Consider the following 18,916-nt stretch of genomic DNA (forward strand, 5'->3'; position numbering starts at 1 on the left):
ACCTAAATCAAATCCCTTATGATTTTACAGTGGAAGTGAGAAATAGATTCAAGGGATTAGATCTGATAGACAGAGTGCCTGAAGAACTATGGGTGGAGGTTCATGACATTGTATAGGACACAGGGATTGAGACCATCTGCAAGAAAAAGAAAGGCAAAAAGGAAAAATGATTGTCCAGGGAGGCCTTACAAATAGCTGTGAAAAGAAGAGAAGCAAAAGGCAAAGGAGAAAAGGAAAGATATACCCATTTGAATGCAGAGTTCCAAAGAATAGCAAGGAGAGATAAGAAAGCCTTCTTCAGTGATCAGTGCAAAGAAATAAAGGAAAACAACAGAATGGGAAAGACTAGAGATCTCTTCAAGAAAATTAGAGATACCAAGGGAACATTTCACGCAAAGATGGGCTCAATAAAGGACAGAAATGGTATGGCCTTACAGAAGCAAAAGATAATTAAGAAGAGGTGGCCAAAAATGCACAGAAGAACTGTACGAAAAAGATCTTAATGACTCAGATAACCACGATGCTGTGATCACTGACTTAGAGCCAGACATTCTGGAATGTAAAGTCAAGTGGGCTTTTGGAAGCATCACTATCAACAAAGCTAGTGGAGGTGATGAAATTCCAGTTGAGCTGTTTCAGATCCTAAAAGATGATGCTGAGAAAGTGCTACACTCAATATGCCAGCAAATTTGGAAAACTCAGCAGTGGCCACAGGACTGGAAAAGGTCAGTTTTCATTCCAATCCCAAAGAAAGGCAATGCCAAAGAATGCTCCAACTACTGCACAGTTGCACTCATCGAACACGCTAGTAAAGTGATGCTCAAAATTCACCAGGCTTCAACAATTCATGAACCTTGAACTTCCAGATGTTCTGGCTGGATTTAAAAAAGGCAGAGGAACCAGAGATCAAATTGCCAACATCCACTGGATCATCAAAAAAGCAAGAGAGTTCCAGAAAAACATCTATTTCTGCTTTATTAACTAGACCAAAGCCTTTGACTGTGTGGATCACAACAAACTATGGAAAATTCTGAAAGAGATGGGAATACCAGACCACCTGACCTGCCTCTTGAGAAATCTGTATGCAGGTCAGGAAGCAACAGCTAGAACTGGACATGGAACAACAGACTGATTCAAATAGGGAATGGAGTACCTCAAGGCTGTATATTGTCACCCTGCTTATTTTACTTATATGCAGAGTACATCATGAGAAACACTCACTGGGCTGGATGAAGCACAAGCTGGAATCAAGATTGCCGGGAGAAATACCGATAACCTCAGATATGCAGAGGCCACCAGCCTTGTGGCAGAAAGTGAAGAAGAATTGAAGAGCCTCTTGATGAAAAAGGAAAAGCGGAAAAGGAGAAGGAGAGTGAAAAAGTTGGCCTAAAGCTCAACATTCAGAAAACGAAGATCATGGCATCCGGTCCCATCACTTCATGGCCAATAGATGGGGAAACAGTGGAAACAGTGGCTGACTTTATTTTTGGGGGGCTCCAAAATCACTGCAGATGGTGACTGCAGCCAAGAAATTAAAACATGCTTGCTCCTTGCAAGAAAAGTTATGACCAACCACGACAGCATATTGAAAAGCAGAGACATTACTTTGCCAACAAAGGTTCGTCTAGTCAAAGTAATGGTTTTCTCAGTAGTCATGCATGGATGTGAGAGTTGGACTATAAAGAAAGCTGAGCACTGAAGAATTGATGCTTTTGAACCATGGTGTTGGAGAAGACTTGAGAGTCACTTGGACTATAAGAAGATCCAACCAGTCCATCCTAAAGGAAATCAGTCCTGAATATTCATTGGAAGGACTGATGTTGAAGCTGAAACTCCAATCCTTTGGCCACCTTATGTGAAGAACTGACTTATTTGAAAAGACCCTGATGCTGGGAAGGATTGAAGGTGGGAGGAAAAGGGGACAACAGAAGATGAGATGGTTGAATAGCATCACCGACTCAATGGACATGAGTTTGAGTAAACTGTGGAAGTTGGTGATGGACAGAGAAGCCTGGTGTGCTGCAGTCCATGGGATCGCAAGAGTCAGACAGGACTGAGCAATTGAACTGAACTGATGATCAAAATAGTAATGGAAATAGCGGACCTTTGGAGAGCTGACAGTTGTCTATGGGACTAATAGACTTTAACATGCTCCCGACACTGTATCTAGCATCTTGTCACTTTTTTAAAAAATTGAGTATTGTTATTCGTCTGCTCAAAGTCTTCCTTGCTGCGGACAGGCTTTTCTCTGGAGCAGCAGCTGGCTCTATTCTTTGCTGCAGTGTGTGGGCTTTTCTCGTGGTGGCTCCTCTCGTTGTGGAGCGTGGGCTCTAGAGCGTGGGCTCAATAGTTTCGGCTCAGGGGCTTAGTTGTTCCGTAGCATGTGAAATCTTCCTGGACCAGGGATCGAACCCTTGTCCCTTTCATTATCAAGCCAATTGTTAACCACTGGACCACCAGGGAAGTCTGCATCTTTGTCATTTAAACAACCTTGTCTTAAAACCATGCCTATGTTAGGAAGAGTAGTTGAGGCTAGTTTGTAGTACAAAGGAAAGGAAAAGGAAAGTGAGGTCACTCAGCCGCGTCCGACTCTTTGCAACCCCATGGACTGTAGCCCTACCAGGCTCCTCCATCCATGGGATTTTCCAGGCAAGAATACTGGAGTGGGTTGCCATTTCTTTCTCCAGGAGGTCTTCCCAACCCAGGGATTGAACCTGGGCCTCCCGCATTGTAGGCAGACGCTTTACTGTCTGAGCCACCAGGGAAGTCCAAGGGATACCCCAAATCTCATAATTCCAATAGAAGGATTTTTTGGTTTTGTTTGTTTGTGCTCACCAAATAGTACTGGGCAGGTATCCTGGTTTTTGGAGTAGCTCCTCCTCCAAGTCATTTAGAGACCAGGCTGAGTGCATCTTTGCAGTTCATAAATGTTCCCTCCAGCGTTCCCTAGATGTGGACATCCCAGTCATCCCCAAAGGAGACAGAGCCCACAGGAGCACAGGTGGAAAGTCTTTAGGCCACACCTGGAAGTGATGCCCATTGCCTGTGCTCACATCCTGCTGGAGAGAACTTTGTCCCCCGGCCACACCTGTTGTCGGGGGCACTGGAAACTACGAAGGGCGCATGGACATTGATGGGCCACTGGCAGCCTCAGTCACAAGAGCATTTGCCCATCAACTGAAAATCTGAGATGTTCGCAGGCCTGTAACAACAAAAGGAATCACCACCGACCACTGACACAAAGTGTTAGTGGATTAGACATGTGCAAAGAACACAAAACCCAAGTTTCTCCAGAAGAGCTGACATAGAACAAATCGGAATGAGATGATTTCCAGCAGGAAGGAGCAAAGAAGTGCTACAGAAATATGTCAAATCTCAACATAGAAAATGTTTTTAAGATTTAGATGAATGGGGAATTGAAGGATCTGGACCCATTTCCTTCTTGGCATGAAATTATTGTGACATGTCTTCTTCTTAAATACACACACACAGACACACACACACATGCTCCTGAAGTGAGAGTTAACACCAGTCATCAGACTATAAAAGTAGAAGCTGGGACTTCCTGGTGGTCCAGTGGTTAGGAATCTGCCTTGCAGTGCAGGGGACACTGGTTTGATCCCCAGTCAGGAAACTAAGATCCCACATACTGTGAAGCCAATAAGCCCTTGTGCTCCACAGCTACTGAACCTGCAAGCTCTGGAGGCCACAAGTAGAAAGCCAGTGCATTCAACAAAAGACCTCACATGAGGCAGTGGAGATCTCACATGTCAAAGCTAAGACTTCAGGTAGCTAAATCAATCAATAAATAGCATTAAAAAAATTTTTTTAAGTAGAAGCTACAGGCCCAAAGCACGTGATGGTATGTGTTACGTTACTCTGCACCAGGTTCCCTGGTGGCTCAGCTGGTAAAGAATCCTCCTGCAATGCAGAAGACCCTGGTTCAATTCCTGGGTCATGAAGATCTCCTGGAGAAGGACTAGCTACCCACTCCAGTATTCTTGGTCTTCCCTGGTGTCTCAGCTGGTAAAGACTCTACCTGCAATGTGGGAGACCTGGGTTAAATCCTTGGATAGGGAAGATCCCCTGGAGGAGGGCATGGCAACCTACTCCAGTATTCTTTCCTGGAGAATACCCATGGACAGCGGACCCTGGCAGGCTACAGGCCATGGGGTCCCAAAGAGCTGGACACAACTGAGCGACTTTCACTTTTGTACACCAGGTTAAAAACTATTTCTTTGACTAGCATGTTTAGCTCTTCCTATTAGTACCAGGGTAACATAACCAAGATATGGTTCCTGCCCCAAGGTCCCTGGAAAATATAGACAAAGATAGTCAGTTAAAATGATAATGACCATGTAATGTGGCGTGTCCCATGAGAGGACAGTAAGGTGCTGTTGAGGCCCAGAAAGAGGAGCATGTGCCTTAGGGATGGAAGTGTGGTTTCTAGAAGAAATGGCACAAGCTGGATTGTGAAGGGCCAAGAAAGAAGAATCATTGGGAACCACATGTGAAGAGGAAGAGGATGAAACCACTTTATGAGCTGAGAGATCACACTGGGAGAAAAGAATTAGGAGAGAGAGGCAAGCACATGGGGCAGAACATGAAGGGTGCGCTTGTGCAGGTTACAGAGCCTGTCTTCACCCTCCAAGTTCTGGGAACCAGCAAAAGTGTTGTTATGAGTCGGTCTTTTCCAGGTTGCTCTGAATACCCAGGTCCATCACACTTTGGAACTCAAAGGCAGCCAAATACATCCACAAAGGGAAAGGCTCAATCTTTTTCCCTCCTTTGCTTTATCCAGGACCTGCAGCAGAATGAATGAACACCACTCCTCAAGCAAGGCAGTTCTCAGCAAATCAATTCACCTGTTAATTTAGGAGTTTATTTGTGTTTGTGCATCATGATTACTTACAGAACTATCAATAAGCATAATTAAAATATACCATAATGTGATGTACAAGCAGGTGTAGCTTGGGCAGCCAAGAGACAGCTGGCACACGTGAAATGTAGACATGAATAAATGATCCAAAAAAAGTAGTAAAAAGAAAAGGAATAATGATATATGTTTAAAACCTCAATAAAGTACAAGAATATCAGTGGGGTAAAGAGATAGTACTACAGCCTTTTACTCTCTCCTGAAACATGTGCTTCTCAGATTAGAGAGAAATTGATAAAGCGGGTACCCTGGGTTTGGTCTTGTGACCTGAGTTAATACTTCCACTAATGACTTAAAAGAGGAAGTGAACCGAGTCGGTTAAATTTTCTGATGACAGAATTGCTTTCTTAAGTTAAAAACAGAAAGAAAAGAAAAAAAACTCAGCAGCTGAGCAAACATTAAAACACTCGGGGCCATGTGATAACTAACTAAATTAATCTGAACTCTATCGGCATATGGCAAACTACATAATTGTGACTCATTTTAACCATCTTTCTTTCAACTTGCCAAGGCCTTGAGAATAGAAAACCTCTTACTGTTTGATTCCTGTGTAAATGAATGTGTTGCATGGCAAACAACAGTTTGTATTTTTGAACAAGAAGCCAGAGTCACAGACGTTGAATATGTTAGATTATTTTGATGCAATGAGTCGACAAAGTGACAAGGGAGAAAAGAGTAGTGGGCCAAGTGCTGACATCCACATTTTGGGTGATATGCAGTTAATCTTACTGGTTTGAGATTTGCTACAGTTAGGACAGCAAAGTGTTTCAGTGACATGAGCGTGGACTTTCACATCCTGCCCCTCCCCTGCCAGTCAAGTGAGCTGGGGCGAGTTACCTAATGTTTCTGAAAACCAGCTTCCTTCTCTGTGAAACAGAAACAAAATTATGGCGTAGGAGTGTTGTGAGCAGCAAATGAGAATATGTGCCTGTGTATCATCTCTAGTCAGTTAATGGTGGAGAATAGGGGTTGAGGAGGAGGGACGGTGCCTGGGGAAGTCTAACTGAAATTCAGCAGACAGAGCATGTGGTGCATGGTCCGCAGCCTGATGGTTCACTCCTTCTGGTATGCTCTCTCCTTATTCATTCAGTGTGTTTTATACGTGCTACCTGGAGGCATGCAGCCTTAGCCTTAGAAAACTAGACGGCATGCTTTCAGGCTCACAGAGCTTCTCGTTCAGAGGATAGCTGATCTTACCTGGGAGCAGGTAGCACTTACCAGAGCTTTGTGTGCTAAGCCAATTTTGCAAGGTGCCTTGATCATACAGAAGAAGCGGCTGCTAACTCTCCTGAGAAGCAACAGGAAAAGGGTCTCATGGGAGAAAACCTTTGCGTGGAAGCTCTACAGTGTGAGGACGAGTTGCCATGTGCACAGCGAGGGGAAGGGGACTTTCCAGGCAGAGAAACTGAGCAGAAGCATGGATATGGGTTTGACTTGGTGTAGCTGGAGTGTATAGTGCCTGGCAGGTGATGTGGGAGAGGAGGCGGATGGGCTGAAGGCTGGCAGGCAGGGTACGGGTGTGGCGTGTGTGCGTGCTAAGTCACTTCATTCGCATCCAACTCTTTGTGACCCCATAGACTGTAGCCCGTCAGGCTCCTCTGTCCATGGGATACTCCAGGCAAGAATACTGGTGGGTTGCCGTGCCCTCCTCCAGGGATCGTCCCCGCCCAGGGATTGAACCCGTATCTCTTATCTCTCCTGTGTTGGTAGGGAGGTTCTTTACCTCTAGTGCCACCTGGGAAGCCTGTATGGGTGTGGACTTTGTACTTTATACAAGAGAAGACAACATCTAACCCAGGCCAGCCCCTGGCCTTTCTACTTACTGGCTACTTGGTTTTAGGCAAATTACTTTGTACATCAGTTTTTTTCTTCTATGCAAATGAAGATACTTTTGCATACTTTGAAGAACTGCAGCATGAAGCATTTGTAAAACAGTGCTGTCCAGAGTGTTCATTCCTTTTTCTTTTCCTCTTCCCTGGAAACTTGGAAGAGTAGACTATGATATGGGTGCCTGCTTCTCCTGCATCATCATTAAGATAACTGCTTGATGAAGGCATTCGTACAGTACAGTATCTTATACATCCCTAGTACAGTCTTTTATCCATTCCTAGAAGATCACTTTGAGACACTGGTGTGCTCCATTCTCCTAGGTGACTTTTATACTCATGATCAGAACATTTATAAACTTGAACTTCTGAAGAGCAGGAAAGGGTAGGAAAGAATAGGAAAGAAATTTGCTTTTTTCCCATTAGTGTCTGAAATTGAGTATCTAAAAATGAGTGTCTAAATGATGGTGTTCGTGTAAATGGGTTGAGAGCATGTCAGCCACAGTTGTGCCTGTCCTGATTATACAGGTGGATCCAAAATTGTTGGCTTGAATAAAGGTTTATTATTTCATGTAAAGGGAATGCTAACCAAAAAATTCAATTTTATCTGCAATTTCAGCAGTAATGAAAAGCTTTAAAATTATCACTGCTGCTGCTGCTGCTGCTAAGTCGCCTCAGTCGTGTCCGACTCTGTGCGACCCCAGAGACGGCTGCCCACCAGGCTCCCTCATCCCTGGGATTCTCCAGGCAAGAACACTGGAGTGGGTTGCCATTTCCTTCTCAATTCATGAAAGTGAAACTACTTATTTATTATTGCTGAACTGCTAAAGTTCAAAATGCATGCTTAGGAGGAAATGAAGTAAGATGACCACTGCATCTTTCTTGTTTTGGGCAAAATACTGCTTATATTAACTATCAAGCTGCAGCGTTAAAGACATACAGGTCTTCCTCAACTTACATTGGGGTTATGTCTCAATAACATCATCATAGGTTGAAAATGCATTTTGAAAAAAAAAAAGAAGATGCATTTGATACACTCAGGATAAATGCCAGGCTCCTCTGTCCATGGGATTCTCCAGGCAACATTACTGGAGTGGGTTGCCATTTCCTCCTCCAGGGGATCTTCCTGACCCAGGGATCAAACCCCACGTCTCTTGCATCAGAAGGTGACTCTACCACTAGTGCCGCCTGGGAAGCCCCAGGATAGAAACTAAAATCCTGAGCACACCTACAAGACCCTGGGATATGCCCCAGCCCACCTCTCTTGCCCCATCTCATACCACCTTTCTGTTTGCTCTCAGCGATCCACACTAGTTTTCTGGGGTCTGTCTTACTGCCCTCCACCCCAGTGCCTTTGCACACGCTCTTCCCTCTGCTGGAGCTCTCTCCTTGCATGCTTCTCATGCTCAGTCCTGCAGAAGAGAGCTGGAGTCCCACCTCCCAGGAGAGCAGCCTCTCAACCAGATCTCTTGGTAAATCATTCTTACGGAATGGTGTGACTCTCCTTTGGCTCGCTTCACTCCATTATTTCCTCACTGATATGAAAATGCCCCCTGAACTAGCATCATGAGGCCCCCATTTTGCTCACTGCTATTGGCACATGGAAGATGCTCAGTAAATGTTTGATAAATGATTGAACAGAGAGAGAGGCAAAGCCATCTTCTAGAAGATAATGTCAAAGTAAGAGTAAGATGGGGAGTTAGCTCTATTTTACTTTTAAAGGAAAGAAAACACTAGGACAAAATGCAAAGCTACTCTCAAATGATCTGGTCGTGGAGTAATATGAAGACCTTTCCCACTGAATGGAGAAGCCAGATTGCACTGACTATGAATAGCTTTGGCTTCATCATAAGCAGTTCAAGCTGGGGCTAAGAGGTAGAATTTCGGCTTAGGAAATGTAAGTACAGAGAAAGTGTCCTGTCGTTTTGGCATGCAAGACATTACTCCTTTTTCTGGTAAATTGTATTTTTGCAGCCTTGGGAGGGCAGGACCCATGCTAAAGAGGATCTAATATACGTGAACATTTCTTAGAGTTTGGAGAGTAAGAGGACGGGGTGGGGGGGGCAACAGGAATAAAATTAAGAATTTGAAAAGCTACATTTATTTGAAGATTTTTTAAAGAACCTTGAAAACCACAGGAGCTCCTCAAGATGTTTATGTAATTGAAAATAGTTTATTTGGGATTGAAAGGAATAATAAAACATTGTCACTTGAGTCCTAGTGGAGACACATGATATTAGACTCTCGATGTGGCCTGTGATCACCTGTGTCCTTGGTGTTTTGTCCTCGGGCAGCAAACTAGAGATGTGTTTTAGAGAACAGACATGGAACACAGAATATTAAATGAGCTTTGCCGTATTCACAATGCCCACCACTGTCGCATCCTTCTTGTTTGGCAGGGAAGGAGCTCAACATTTGGAAACTCAGCAGTGCATTAAGTATTTTAATAATCATTGTTGACACACAAAGCATATGGCCTTTCAGAACTCACTGGGTCAAGTGTTGAAGTCTTCTTCTGGGTTTCTAAAATTACTTTACAAAATTCAGACAGAATTAAATTAGGGCACCTTTCAGTGTTTAATTCATGAGCCTTGTGTTATAAGCAAGGGAATAAAGTTTTCTTCTAGGATAAAAGAATATCTATGTGTAACTTATTATGTTAATATAAAAGAAAAAGCAAAATTCACATCCCACAGTAAAGTTATTTGCATTTAATTGGAAAAATCTAGAACCTCTTCATGAACAGGCCAGCCTTGTGTCTACCTGGTAGTTACTGTGTACTCCTATTCATGACTTAAGGCCCAGATACCAGATATACTCAGATATCCCCCATAATAATGTGGTCTTCATTATCTCCCAACTCACAATTTATATCAGTGGCTCAGCAGTAAAGAACCTGCCTGCAATGCAGGAGACACAGCAGGAGCCTTGGGTTCGATTCCTGGGTGGAGACGATTCCCCTAGGGAAGGAAGTGGCAAGCCACTCTAGTATTCTTGCCCAGAGAATCCCATGGAGAGCCCATGGGGTCGCAAGAGTTGGACACAGCTTAGCAACTAAACAACAACATGGCCATAGTGATGCTATGAAATAAACAACTATAACACTCAGTGGCTTAGCACAGTGAGCACTTCTTACTGCTCACAGGTCTGTGAGTTAGCAAGGCGCTACCGGTCTCTGCTGGGCTCACACATGAGTCTTTGGTCCACTGTGGGGAGGCGAGAGGCTCGGCTGATCATGGCTGGCCTCGCTCAGCTATCTGGGTATCAGCTGGCCAACGGCTGATCTCTGAGGACGGCTGGGTTTACCTCCTCATGTCTCTTGCATTCACGGGCCTCAGCGTCACTTCAGTTGGCCAGCCCAGGCACATTCTCAGGTTGGCCGGGGCATGTTCTCACGGCAGTCTCAGAGAAGGGAGAGAGAAAGTGGAAGCATGCTAGCATTTTTTTTTCCAGTTTCATCACATCTGGCCCATTGGCCAAAGCAAGTCACACACCATGCCGTGTCAGAGTGGGCGGAGACTCCAGGGTCTCAGGGCTAAGGGTGTGGATAACAGGGAGGCCTGTGGTTGGGGAGACCATCGGTGCACCCCCACCCCTGCCACCCTCAGCGTTAATCAGCCCCTTGTCCGTGCTGCCTCTGTCTTTACTCAGTTCTGCTGTGCTTCTCCCATTGCATTAAATACAGTTGCCAACTTGTCCATCATCTCTAAAAGACTGGAGGAGCCTGTGCCTCTGTGCATTCATCCTTAAGTATTTTTTAACCACCTGCCTTGTGTCTTATTCCTTTACAGACCTCCCAGTGCCTAGCACTGGGCCTGAAATAGAAGAAGCTCTCTCACACTCACTGAGTATGTGTTGAATGAATACATGCATGAACGCTCACGCCTGGAGTTATTTCCTCCCCCTTCAGAAGGAAAGGGTAGGACAGATGCCTCTCAGGATCCCTGCTGAAGGGTTCTTCCCAGGTTGAGCTTCGAGTGAACCAGAGGGCACCTTCAGTGGAACTCTCTGCTGCTTTAACATCTTTCCCTCCACACTCTCCCACTTCTCCCTTCAGGAACTAGGGTTTTCTTTTTTGTATCATCCTTACTCTTCTCCAAGGAAGGCAGAAAATCGCTGATATTTAACACATCCTAACTTTTTACAGCTTGCGTGCTCCCATAGTTTTCCCTGGAGTCTGTCCATTCCATAGCGAGGAATGATCGCGTTCTGGGTTTAAGCTCACAGTGTGGCTTGAGGGGAGCTTGATGGCTTCTATTTGCTGGGTTTCCAAACTCCATTGACTAGGAATACAGAGGAATTCTTAGGGAAATGCTTTACACAGCTATCAAAACAAGACCCTATTCATATAGGGCATTAATTCTGTCAATATGATATTAAATGGATTACCTGATTATTTTCCAGTTCCATAGACATCTACAGGAAAACATGTGTTTCTGGGTAGAATCATAATTTTGAGCTTTGATTTTGCAAGAAGTTGTGGAAGTTGTTTGTGGGGCAGGGGACAGATAGTGCAGCTTTGGAGTCAGCAAGCTAATCTAGAATGCCAGCCCTGTGGGTCAGTTAAGTCTTCTGACAAAGCCTCTTCTTCTCAGCAGTCAGACGGGCAATACAGAGGCTAACAGCGTAAAGCTGCTATGTGATGAGGAAATTGTATTAATTGTTCAGTTGTACCAATTGTACTCATTGTGAATTATATCTATTGCTAAATTGTTTTCAATGTTATGTTATTATGAGTGATAGCTACTGTATCAGTGGCTACTATTATTATATAATGCCCTATAATTTTGAAAGCTGCAAATACAGATTATTAACGGGAAAAGTTATAATCTAAATCCATGACCTTCATGTTTATTTTTATATAAAAATTATTACTTTTAGGACTGTTCTCAAGGTTCTACTTTAAAATGGTACTCAAGCACTTTACCTTTTGAAATGGTCTGGAAATTTGCTTCATTCAGTCACCAAATATCTGCTTTTCTGTTCAACACCTGCTTTGTGTGAGGTTGCTAGGTGCTAATCATATAATGGTGATCAAGGCAGATATCATCTTCAAGTCCTCCCCCCCCACCCCCTACCCAAGGTATCCTGTGATGAAAGAGCTACCATTAACGAGTCAGCATTATTCCCAACTCCCAGTTACCTACCTGGTCACTACAACTGCATGAATTATCTGAGATAAATTAATATGTGACTAACTTCCCTGTTAAAGTAGGATGTGTTGATGCTTCAGGTTAGAGAAAGGGGAAATTTTGACTCTACTGTTTGTACTGTAACTGTATAAATTTTTAAAACTTTCTATTTTACTATCAAATGACATGTAGAATAGACATTTCTGAAATCTCCCTTATCCCCGCCTCCATCCCTGAATTACTACTGATACATGGCGTAGGGATGTATGGAAGATTACTTGGGTACATACACAATAATAGAACATTGAAAGTTTATCTGTGGGGATAGTTTTCTGGGCTGCATCACAATTTCCTATGTGGTATCCTAGATTGGATCTCGAGACAGGAAAAAAAAAAAAAAGACAGTGAAAAAGCTGGTTAAATCTGAATAACATCTGTTGTTTAGTTAATAAGATTGTATCAGTGTTAATTTCATATTTTTTAACAAATGTACCATGTTATGTGAGATGTTTATTTTAGAGGAAGGTAATGAAGAGTATATGGGGACATCAGCTTCAAAGAACCGTAGGAAAACAACGGGGAAAAAATTGTCCTCTTACCACCCTGTGACTTTCCAGACCTGCCCACTATGGTCAGTTTGTGAATGCCTTGAGAGGAGAGGAATTCTAACATTCGACTGAGAAAAATAGTCTCAAGATAGTACGTCTGCTGTAAAATCGATAAACAATACTGTCATTTAGGTCCTTTGGAAGTTAAGAGTAGATATTATAGTGTTTTCTCAGTTGCCTGAATTTTCAAAAGTGTTTTGAAAATTTGAAAGAGATAATCCTGCTATTGGTCTTTTTCCATGGACAAATTTTTATCACTTAAAAATTTGAATTTGAGTGGGTCAGAGATTCTCTTTCTACTTTCATAGGTGCAAACACAAGTTCGCCTTGCCAAAAAAAGCTTTGACAAATTGAAGATGGATGTGTGTCAAAAAGTGGATCTTCTTGGAGCGAGCAGATGCAATCTCTTGTCTCATATGCTAGCAACATACCAGGTAACAAAGTGAAAAATGTTTGTCGCAATGAAACAAGAATGTGACAAGCTTTAGATAGCAGAAAAATGGAGCTTGAGCCCAAAGTATGACTTGGGCATGAGGAAGTTCTGATTGCCTTTGTCATAATTTACTTCCTGCATCTCTCCTTTTTAGCATCCTGTGCTGTGTGCAAAGTTGCTTTGGTCATGTCCGACTCTGCAACCCTATGGACTGTAGCCTGCCAGGCTTCTGTATCCATGCGATTCATCCTACAGTTAATCAGACTGAATATTAGCTGTTGCCTGAGCGTACACTGTAATTCCCCACTTGCCTGCCTTTGTTTAGGTGGTTCCTTCTGCCTGAGTGCCCTCGCTCTCCACTTGTACCTTCCCAAATTACACTCATTTGATGCACCAACAATGTGTTACCTCCTTCAGTAAGCCTCCTCTGAACTCTCTTAGCATTGTTGCCTGTAATTCTCACGCCACAGTCACTTCCTCATTAGGCTGTCATAATCTAATGAACTTGCTTTTGTCTCCTTATTGCCTCTGCGTTCCCTCAGGATGGCACTTGCATCTATCAGCAAGGGGAAAACTCTGGGGGTTGTAGGTTATATACAATGGAGAAGACCAGATTTCCTGTCCTCAGGGAATTTGGAGTTTAGAAAGGAAGTCAGAGACAGTAACATCTGACTATATTTTCTGTGCCTCAAAGACAGAACAGGGTGTGCTAAGTGAAATGAGATCCACCAAAAAGCCAGTGGAGGCTTGAAGAGGGAGACATGCAATCAGGTGAGGGATCACAGAAGTCCATTGTCAATGACCAGCCCTGGGTTTTTGAGGATGGATCGGATGAGATGAGTACAAAGAGAATGGATGGATTTTGGAGGATGGATCAGATGAGATGAGTACAAAGAGAATGGAGAGGAGAGCCTCCTAAGGAGTGGAGCAGCGTGAGCTGTAAGGGGGCAGGGAGCCATGACGTTTGGCTGAAATACAGGGTGTGAGTAGAGGTGTGATAGGAGACGAGGCTGCAGAGGTGAGTCAAAATCTTATTTGAGAAGACCTTGAAAGCCACAGATGGACACACTTTTTCTAGGGCCCATGACTAGATCTGAGGCATTTCAAATGCTAATGGCGTTATTGTCTTTCTTTACAGACCACTCTGCTTCATTTTTGGGAGAAAACTTCTCACACTATGGCAGCCATCCATGAGAGCTTCAGGGGTTATCAGCCATATGAATTTACCACGTTAAAGGTATGAAAGCTAGAAAGTCCATTAGAAAATCTTATAAAAAGTCAAGTCTTGTTTCTATCACCAGCAATGTACATTGAAGCAAGCATCATTATTATAACAGACTCTTAATGTCAAAGAGATAATTATTCCCTCCCCCCCCCGACCCTTCGCCAGTAGAATCTTTTTTATCCCATCAGTATTCAATACAACAAAAGCCACAAGCATCCAAAACCACAGGTTGAACCTTGGTACTTATAACTGGGAGATGAATTGTGGTGATCCTGAGCCTAATGATTGGCCCAGCTCCTTTTAAAATACTAGTTTGATGTTGCTGAAGAAAAGATTATGCAAGCCTAGTACGCTTTGTTACCTTTTACTCATTACAATATATTCACCTAGGAAGGTATTTTCTTTTTTCTCTTCTACCAAGTATTATATTCTGTGAGTACCATCCCATATAGAATATAACTTTTTCCTAACACTGCAGTCATATTTCCTAATTGAAGCAGCAATACTAAACTCGGTGATTTCTCAACCCAAAGGGAATTATGCAAAATGTCAGGTTCTCAGCATCACAACTGAAGGTGGAGTCATTTTGCTTTCTGATGGTTGCTGCAGGTGAATGCATATTGAGATAAGGAAGTGATTTAGATTCTAGAAGAATTTTCAGAATGATGACAGAACGCTGGGTGCTTCGTTGCCAGGTCAGATTAATATCTTTGAAAGGAAGAGATCAGGAGAGAACTCATTAAACTTCATCTTGAAAATACCTTCCTTTTAATTTTTCAGGCAGTTTGTAAGTAGGTCTCATCATTTTGCTTAACAAAACATTAAGAAGTTTTTACTTTTTTTTCTTTTTATTTGTTGCCTTAAAACACCTCTTTGATTTTGAGATGTTCATAATGTCACCATATCTACAAAAGTACTAAGACAGTAGTAACCCTGTGTATCCCTGGCCTCCTGTGAGGAAAATTTGACTCCTTAAATTTTTCTGTGATATTTTTCCTGCAAAGAGGACTGAGCTGATTATGCTAGAGGATTTCTGGGCAGAGAATTTAGTGAGTCTGGTGGCCATGCCCTAGGATATAATTCAAAATATTTGGGGCAGATGATTACCCATTGCCTTTTACATCCCCCAGGCCTTCCTTAAATTACGGTTTAAGTAACAGTTTAATTATAATATAAATTCAGTAGGAGTAATACATCTGTTAAGGTGTAATAAGATTATAATAATGTTAAGAATGTTAAGTGTCCAGAAGTCAACCAAATAAAGTGTGCTTTTATTACCTCTTTAGAATGCTATTCATCTAAGCTTTCAATGATGACATGTTATATTAGAATCTGAAGCTAGTAGCTAATTATTTTCTTTATATGGACTCAAACCCATATAATTGAACCCTGTTATTACCCAGCCCATTACTGCCTAGATGGAGGCATGTTGCATATCATATTGTATGCCACAGACTATGAGAATGAAAATCATGAATACCTATGTATCACACTCAAATATGGACTACAACCTGATTTACCAACCCTCTTGCACTAATAATGTTTTAAAAATACAAGCCTTTTATAGAAAAGATTTTGACTTGATCAAGTCATCTTTCAATACATATACTGATGTATCTACATATATTGTATACACACACGTATGAATGGCACTGTATATCGATAATGAATATTTTGAAATGTAAATAAATATTTTCATGATTTACGTGTTCCCTGGATTTACCTAAGCAAATAGCCCCTGAAGTGCCTTTTGAGACACTGGCTGGAAAGAAAACAATATCTTTGGAGAGGTGTGCCAAGCTCTGTTAATGAAAAGCAACTCATTTGCTTTCTTTGCTGCAGGGCGTATTCCGAGTGTGTTGGTAATTGTGCCATTGCAGCTGTATTTCCTGACTGTTAGTTTTATGCTTGATGAAGGATGATAATGAATGTGTTAAACAGTCGGTGCATGCTGTTTGGAGCAAAGAGTCTTCTGTTGCAAAATTACAGGGATGTAACTCACATCCCAGGAGTTCAGGTTTTATTTCTTATAAGCCTTTCTCTAGAAAATACGTGTAATTCTTTCTTATATAATATTTTTATATCTATATTTTCTTTATAAAAGTGAACTGAGTCTCTATCTCACACAACTTGAAAATTTTCCAAGTGACTATTTTGATATTTTAGAAATATTTTGTGGTACTGTTTTATGGAATAACAGCTATGACATTTTTACTCAGGCCTGGTGTGATTATCTTGATTCCATGCTTATTGACATATTCCTTTGTCATTCTAATTTTATGATAAATAAATTTTTGTAGCATGTTAACCTTATGGAAAATTTAGTCTTAAAATTTTAAATTATTTTTTAAAAACCCTGTTAATCTAATAATGGTAACAACTCAAACTGAGAGTTGAGAAATTGTCTTTTGAGTGGTTTCCAATAGAAGAAGAAATTCCCTAATCTCATATTTTCAAACAATAAATATGTATTGGTTCATTACAATGTTACTAAACATACATATTTTGCATGAATAATCATCATTGATGTGCTCATTTTACACTGATTCCAAATCACCTGGGAATATTTTTTACATGGTAAAAGTTATTAAGTCATGGGGAGAGGAATGGAATGTGACTAGCCCTATCTTGAAAGCTTTTTTAGAGAAAGTAATTTAGACTAAGAGTTTAAAGCTTTTGGGGGGAAAAAGTACAAGAAATGCTGTCTGTAGGAAAGCAGTACCCGTCTTCAATTACCAGCCTTCAGATGTGGTCACGTTTGCTTCATCCTTTCAGGATGTCACTTACTTACACATCTCCCCACAGATCCAGAACAGGCGTCAGGGAGAAAAAAAAAATTAAAACATAAAAAGAAAAAAAAAGCCCTTAGGAGTCAAGTGGCTTTTCTTTGGAAAATCTAAAATCCTGGCCTTGTCTCTGCTCTCTGGCATGCCGGCACATGGACTGAGTCAGTTGTCTTTACAGAGAGGAAGCAGTGGGGCCTTTGGAGACATGGACAGGCTCCCTGGGAGATGCTGGTTAAAGGGAAGGCATGTCCTTCTGCATTTGTATTTGGAAAGGGCTGAGGACCTATATTGGATGGAAATAGTAGCAGAGTGTATTCCTGTGGTGTACCCCATTCCAGGGTTTTTGGGAGGAAACAGTCTTGGACTCTGATAATGGGATAAAGCAAAGTATGTGGGAGCACAGCCTGGGTCCAGCTCCGCCACTGCCTGGCCGTGTGGGGGGTGGCGGTGGCAGTTTTCACGAGAGTGGCAGCCTCCGTGGTAGCACCAGGAGCCCACGGAGGGGATGGGAGGGATGTACTTATTAGACATTCTTTAATAGGTACAGAAGGGGCTTCCCAGGTAGTGCTAGTGGTAAAGAACCCAGCTGCCAATGTAGGAGACGTAAGAGACACCAGTTCCATCCCTGGGTTGGGAAGATCCCTGGGAGAAGGAAATGGCAACCCACTCCAGGATTCTTGCCTGAAGAATCCAACAGACAGAGGAGCCTGGCAGGCTACAGTTCATGGCATTGCAGAGACTCGCACAAACTGCAGTGACTTAGCATGAGTGCACGGATAGGTCCAGAGAAGAGCCGGTTAATCACTCAGTCATGTTTGACTCTGTGCGACCCCATGGACTGTAGCCCACCAGGCTCCTCTGTCCATGGGATTTTCCGGACAAGAATACTGGAGTGGAAATTGCCATGCCCTTCACCAGGGGATCTTCCCAACCCAGGGATCGAACCCATGTCTCCTGCATTGGCAGACTGAGTCTTTACCGCTGAGGCACTGAGGAAGCCCTCAGCTACTTCCTTGCTCCCTGTTTTCACCCTGCGTTATTAGTTTTGCACAGGCAAGGCTGTGAATAGCAGTGGGATAGTAGGCCTCACAGACCTTGCCCAGGGAAACCAACCTCCTCCCTTCCTACTCCCCAAGACACCTCTGCAGCCCTCCTGCCCTGCAGGCCCTGGTCTTGGCTCAGGTCGTTCCCACCAGAGAGAGGAGAGGGCAGGGCCAGCCTGCACCCTGGAAGGGTAGGAGGACTTCCTACCCCCGAAACAGGGCTAATACTAAAAAATGCACTTTGCCTTTGCAGCTGGCCTTGTTCTGTGTCAAGAGTTTAAGGAAACCTGAATTTGAAAACCTAACTGTGCATGTTCAAAAATAACCGTTGAAACAGATGTGCCAATGTTCCGTCCTTTCTCTCCTGGGGTCAAGGACTTAGCATGATATGGATCATCATTCTGGAGACTGAAATGCCTTCAGCTCTCGCAATTCAAAAAACATCTTTTTCTAAATTTTGTTTTTCTCGAATCTGTATGCCTAACAGCCTTCTTCCACCCACCTCCACATTTCTCAGTTAATCACTTGAGCATTTACTGACAAGCCACATGGCTCTGTAGTTACTTGCTTTGAAAATAAAGCCATAATAGTTTTTATGAAAATTGGGTAAATATCTTTGCGATGCAATTTTAGTTGCCAGCCTCAACATGGCAATTACTCATGGCGAGCATCCAGAATATCCTTTTAGACTTTCAAGTATTCTCTCAGTGTCATTATTTTACACAGCATTTAGCAGAATAATGTTTTCCCCCAAGCTGCTCCAGACCAGATCATTGCAGACAGCAAATTGGGATGCAGCTGGGTCACCGGGAAAGGAGGGGCAGAGAGACTGACCACAGCGCCCACTGAAATCGGAGATGGACAAGCCCAAGCGTGGCTGCTCATCCATTCATCCTTCCATCCTGTGACTGACATTGGTTCTTCCAG

General features: G+C 42.8%; 1 protein-coding gene across 7 annotated transcripts in view; it reads left to right on the forward strand.

Moving 5' to 3' along the window:
- ICA1 (islet cell autoantigen 1) overlaps nt 1-18,916 on the forward strand; it is a 170,125-nt gene that overhangs the window by 107,859 nt on the left and 43,350 nt on the right. For all 7 annotated transcript variants that reach the window (XM_005678969.3, XM_005678966.3, XM_018047373.1 and 4 more), the window contains exons 7-8: nt 12,811-12,936; nt 14,074-14,172. In XM_005678969.3, coding sequence (XP_005679026.1) covers nt 12,811-12,936; nt 14,074-14,172 — 225 coding nt within the window. The remainder of the gene's footprint in view (nt 1-12,810; nt 12,937-14,073; nt 14,173-18,916) is intronic.

The sequence above is a fragment of the Capra hircus genome, chromosome 4, assembly GCF_001704415.2.
Source record: "Capra hircus breed San Clemente chromosome 4, ASM170441v1, whole genome shotgun sequence".
NCBI lineage: Eukaryota > Metazoa > Chordata > Mammalia > Artiodactyla > Bovidae > Capra > Capra hircus.